Raw genomic sequence first — 5,802 nt, 5'->3', positions numbered from 1 at the left:
GCCTTTTAGCGGAGCAACATCTATGCCGTTCGCGCCCGTAAACCATAAGCGCGTATTTTGTAATATGCGAATTGAGTCGAAATTTTAAGAAAATAAAAGTAAAGAACCGAGCGAAACCATCTCCATCGAGCCACCGTATCTAAGCCGAAGACGATTCCGGAGAAAATTAGGAGGATTGTGAAATAACCGAAGAAGATTCCCACTTGTTACCGGGTAGAACGTAGAATAACGTGGCGGTTTAAATAACATATATTACACTATATACACAGTCAAAAGACAAGAACAACGTATGTACAATATTCGATGACGCGTATCAAACTACTTAGAGTAGCGGTACGGAAATGGTGAGTTGCCCTAGGCCTCAATCTGCCTACTCCTAGGGTTGATCCAAGACGCTCGATCGATGGATCCCCTTAGTGCTGTCGGTTGGTGCTTATATAGGTAGCCGCCGTTAATCCCCAGTATAGTAGGCTCCGCCTACTGAGTAAGGGTAACAGTTCCCCCCCGCTTCGAAGGATTCGGCGGCTGGTGGTTGGACGTGGCTGGCTGCGCCCTGTTAGCTTCCTGTGCTGGTTGGATTCGTTGCGGTATGTTGTAGTGGCGGGATGTTCTTTTGTGGCGTGGTGGTGTGGGCGAGATGGCGGGTCTTGGTGGTGGGTGAGGTGTTCCTCGATCTGGCGGTGGCGGTTCCCGTGCGGCCTCTCTACGATTGGGGGCTGGTCGTAGGTCATGGATATGGACCTTCACCTGTTCTCTGTCTCGCTGGATGAAATATGAGTTTGTGCCTGCGTTGGCGATTACTCTATATGGCCCTTTCCATTTTCGCTGAAATTCTCCCGTTGCGAGGTCTCGGGATCTCTCCATACTTCGTCCCCTGCTTGGAACTGCACTCTGGTTGGTCCGAAGTTCGCGTACCTGGATCGGTAGCGGTGCTGGTTGCGGTGGACTGTCCGGATCGGTTCCTCGCGTTCTTCACCTTGGCCGATGGGAGTTGCCGGGGCTTGAGTCGCATGCCATTCTCCTGGCCTGGAGAGTTCATATCCAAGCAGGGCATTGCTCGGCGTCGTTCCCGTGGCAGCATTTTTTCTCGTCCGGAGGGTGAAGAGGATGATGGGGACTTTCCTGTCCCACATCTGTAGAGCCTCCCCGTCGAGGTGTATGCGTAATCCTTTCTTAATTTCCTGGTTCCGCCTCTCCACTGGGTTGGCTTGGGGATGGAAGATAGGTGTCGTCCAATGGTAGCACCCCGAGTGTCGGAGTGCGGCATCCCAGGTGACGGAGATGAATTGTGGGCCATTGTCGGAAACTATCGCCCTTGGGAACCCGTATCGTCCCAATACTTCATTCTCCAGCCGATTGACTACAGCGTCGGTGGTTGTTAGCCGGAGAGGGAAAGCTTCTACCCACATGCTGTATAGGTCCGTCACTACCAGTATGAACCGATTTCCCCGATGTGAGGTGGTGTAAGGTCCCATTAGGTCGACGGAAATCACCTCCCACGGACGACTGGGTTGTCGTGGTCGGACAGTGGCTTCTTGAATGGGTCCTCGCTTTGCCACGGTGCATACCCAACAGTTCCGCACGTAGTTCCTAACGTCTTCTCCCATTTTCGGCCAGTGGTAGTGGGAGTATATGTCCCGTTCTGTTGGATTTGCGGTAGAGATATCCGTCGTGGGAAGTGTAGTTCCGGAAGAAACGGTTTTGGGCGGGGTCCGCGGGCCCGTTGTCCTGGATTAGGTTTCACGTAGTTATCAAATTGCCAGCGTGTGGATTGTTTTTCTGGCTTTGCTTCACGCGGTCGACAAGTTCTGCCACTTCGATGTTGGCGAGGAATGGTGGCCCTGTGTCTGCTGGTGGGGAAGGCGGGGGTAGGAGGCGACTGATGTCTTCTTCGGTATTTTCTTCCACGACTCGGTCTGTGGGGTTCCTCGACAGGTAGTCGGGGAGTTCGTTTTCCTTGCCGGGGCAATGTATCACGTCGAAGGAGAATTCTTGCAGTCTCAGGACCCATCTGGTAAGTTTACTCTTGTCGTCCTTCGTTCGGTCTCGACTGTCCGTTTTGAATGTGAACTTTCTGTCCTCCAGGTATGGTTGGTATCGCTTGACCGCCCAGACGACCTCCAGACACTCTTGTTCATTCACATGATACTTGCACTGTGCTGATTCCTTGTTTTAGGCGCTTCGGCGGTGCGGATGGCCTCGACGTGCTCCCGTAGCGGTTTGTTGCCGTCTGCTTCAATGGTGTGACCAAGGTACTGAATGGATTGTACCCCAAAACGGCATTTCTTTACCGATAGTCGTAGCCTGTGGTGCTGAAATCGCTCTAGCACTAGATGGAGGTGGTGAAGATGTTCTTCCCAGGTCTGCGAGTACACAATGATGTCGTCTAGGTAGACCATTGCGAATTTGTGTAGATATCCTGGCAGAACTTCTTGTGTCATCAGCTTTTGGAATGTTGCTGGCGCAATCTTCAGGCCGAAGGGCATCACTCTGAATTGATAGGCGGCTCCGTCATGTGTCGTGAAGGCGGTTAACGGTTTGGACGCATCATCCAGTGGTACTTGCCAGTATCCCGATTTTAGGTCCAAGGTTGAGAAGATCTTTGCGGTCCCCAGGTCCCTTAAGGTCTCGTGGATAACGGGTAGGTTTGAGCTTTCGTCCTTTGTGATGGCGTTCAGCCGTCGGTAGTCCACACAGAACCGTGGTTTGCCGTCCTTTTTTTTCACCACTTTCTATTCTGAGCGCGGTCCGTGTGCGTTGAGAGTCGCACTGAAGCCTGCCTGTGATTGGCCGAACCAAATACGAATAGCAGCCTGCAGTGGGTGGACCTAAACTTATTTTAACTTCAACATCAATCGGAGAGAGACCAAGATCGCGTTCTGACTCCTGGTGCTTAATATAAACAGTAGACTAAACTATCAAAAAACTTTATCGCGTCGTAGTTTACCATTTTTCGTAGTTCACCCCGTTGTAGTTTATTGTGGCGGCCTGGAACATATCTTTGGAGTTGGGTAAATTGACAAACAGGCAGAGTGTCAGGAACAATAAAACCGGAATGAAGATAACTACAGACAGTAGCGTCAGGGAGTGAGTCACTTGAAAGTACCCCACGCTTGCCGGCGGCACGGAATGGGGACAGAAGCACGTGATTGGAAAAATCGTCATCTTCGTCCACGTCAGCAAATGTCTTGACGACGCACACGAAGCAGTCTCCAACAGGCAAGCGTCGACGAAGAAGCACCGTCTTCAACACTTTTACCACGCGCGACATACCCCAGGTCACCCTTTCCGTTACAGAATAGACAATTTTATGTACAGATACTGCTGTTTGAACGTGAATGTGTCAGTAGAAAAAATGATAATGATCGTTGTTCAAATGCAACTGCAGATGTCTGTGAAGTTGGCCTGGATAAAATAGCCCGGCAGCATCGCAGCATGCTAGATCGTTAGTGCTTTGTTAGTGCTCGTTAGTGCCTCATAAGATAACATAAGGGCTCAAACCGTTTTTTCAGAATAAAATTTTTTTTTGTTCGGGTCAACTTCACGTTTGCCCGGACAATGACTCCAATTTGCATAAAATTTTGTAGATCGTTAGTGCTTTGTTAGTGCTTATTAGTTCTTCATAATTCAATGTTAGGACTCAAACCGTTTCCGACATTTCAGATTTAATTGTTAAGGCTCTGCGGTATCGGTATCGTTGGCGGTACAAATTCTAAATGTTGTTTTTTTGAGAAAATAAGTTATACGTTGATAATAGCTCTTAAAAAAATATTTAAAAAAATCGCGAACATTTGATAACCGTAAAAAATAATTTTTGGTCAGTTTCGCATGAACTTTCTACTTTCCTAACTCGGTTACGGTTGAATGAATGAAGCTGATTTTTTTACAGATTAATGATATATGTACTATTCATAACTTCACGGTGTTTCTTTTTTAAAATTTTTCTCTAATTATAAAATATAACTTCTTAACGAATGATGGTTTTTTAACAAGTTACATGTAGTAATTAGAGAAATTTTTTTAAAAAAGATTGTTTTTGAGCAGTCTAACTAACTTATTACTATGTAGGTACACAAAAGTGCAGGACGCAAACATTAGGACGCACACATTGTGACGCGGACATTAAGACGCAGACATTAGGACGCAGACATTTTGACGCGGATACTGGAACGCCGGAATTAGGACACCGATCCTAGGCTAGGACTAGACGTCTGCTTTGTAAGGTGATCTACAGTACATTATGCTTGCATTCTAATGTCCGCGTCTCAATGTCCGCGTCCCAATTTCTGCGCCTTAATATCCGCGTCCCAGTGTCTGCGTGTTAATGTCCACGGCCTATCGTCTGCGGTCTATTCCCTTTGCGGTATACTGTCTTGCGGTCCAATGTCCGCGTCCTTATGTCTTGCAGTTCAATGCCATAGCGCCGGAATTTCGTTTCAAAGGTAAAAATTTGTTTGGTAAATTTTAGAGCAAACCGTCTTTTTCATAATTTTTACGTTTTGCGTTTTTATTCAGTACTTGCCTTTACACATGATATGTAGCAAAATATGTTGTTAATAGTTTTCATCATTTGAAATCGCTTAATGGAACTTTCTCGGAGCACGGAGTGTACCGCGTCGTTCTAAAGGCTTTCTATTGGCCAATTTGAATTATTTTGAAAGTAGTATGACATTAAACCAAGCATTAAACTCCAAATATATAATTCTCAACTATTACATTTAGCAAAATAATTAATTCTACTATTGTTTTAATAAATTATATTTACATTCGTTTTCGTCCTATAAAAGGAATAATTTTTTTCACCCAACAATGTTGTTTGTATGTTACGACACTGGCAGGCATGCCTTGGTGACAAATGGTCACAGATTTATTGAAAGTATTACCTGTCATCTCTCTTTCCTAGTCTAAGGCTATAGACATATTCAGACTACACTACAGCACTTGATTAAGATAGCAGACTCGTCCTCCATTTTGAAGCCCACTGACAGTCTGTCAGATATAACGCTTAGTTGTTTGATCGTTATGTTGTGTTATGTTGCCAAGGTAACTTACTGTCATGAGAAGCACGTGTTTTGCAAGCGTCATTTGTCAGTGGGCTCCAAAATGGCGGACGAGTCATCTGTTATATATACAGGGTGGTGACTTCCGTAACGCATCATAGGGATTTCAATGTAAAATTCATAACATGCGATTATTGGCTCCCCAAATTATTTTAGAGCAAAAATGTATTAAGGTTTTTTGTAGAAAAATTTTTTTTACGTCAATCAACCGTATTAGTTTTCAATTTTTTGCATAATAAAGACGGAAAATTGGAAAATAAAACCCCCATCTTTTTCAATAATCTGCGATTCCATGGAATTTTCTAAAACAAAAAGATATCCAGTTATCAATTAGCAGCAGTTCGAAATGGCTTTTATGATCGACTTGGTTACTGTATTGCAGTTAATGGTGACTTATTCGGACATTTATTGTAAATTGTTATATTAGGAAACCGTTTTTAGTAATTTGGTCTTTCTTTATGTTGAATTCGCTGTTCTAAATATAATACTTTTTGATAGAATTTGATTTGTTTTATAGCTGACATTCCATGGCATGACGGATATTGGCGTAGTTTTTGTATTATAAAATTCCATGGCATCACAGATTATTGAAAAAGATGGGGGTTTTATTTTCCAATTTTCCGTCTTTATTATGCAAACAATTGAAAACTAATAGGGTTGATTGACGTAAAAAATTTTTTCCTACAAAAAACCTTAATACATTTTTGCTCTAAAATAATTTGGAGAGCCAATAATCGCATGT

The 5,802-nt window shown here is 44.4% G+C and overlaps 1 protein-coding gene across 1 annotated transcript; it reads right to left on the bottom strand.

Annotated features, from left to right (window-relative positions):
* Positions 1 to 797: 797 nt before the first annotated feature.
* Positions 798 to 3,271, bottom strand: LOC116180776 (uncharacterized protein K02A2.6-like). The gene is made up of 4 exons (XM_031500902.1): positions 3,107 to 3,271; positions 2,143 to 2,732; positions 1,790 to 2,011; positions 798 to 1,728 (listed from the first exon to the last, which is right to left on the bottom strand). Exons 1-4 carry the CDS (start codon positions 3,269 to 3,271, stop codon positions 798 to 800), a joined length of 1,908 nt encoding a protein of 635 aa, XP_031356762.1.
* Between the last annotated feature and the right edge of the window lie 2,531 nt (positions 3,272 to 5,802).

This window comes from Photinus pyralis, unplaced genomic scaffold (assembly GCF_008802855.1).
Source record: "Photinus pyralis isolate 1611_PpyrPB1 unplaced genomic scaffold, Ppyr1.3 Ppyr1.4_LG9, whole genome shotgun sequence".
NCBI lineage: Eukaryota > Metazoa > Arthropoda > Insecta > Coleoptera > Lampyridae > Photinus > Photinus pyralis.
Note: the sequence above shows the minus strand (reverse complement) of the source record. Positions and strands in the feature narration are given on the sequence as shown.

Coding starts and splice junctions, on each gene's coding strand:
- LOC116180776 (XM_031500902.1), bottom strand. CDS start 3,271: ATGTCGCGCGTGGTAAAAGTGTTGAAGACGGTGCTTCTTCGTCGACGC. Junction 2,733..3,106: donor GTGCCGCCGGCAAGCGTGGG/GTACTTTCAAGT, acceptor CGCTCAGAATAG/AAAGTGGTGAAAAAAAAGGA. Junction 1,729..1,789: donor GAACTTGTCGACCGCGTGAA/GCAAAGCCAGAA, acceptor AACCTAATCCAG/GACAACGGGCCCGCGGACCC.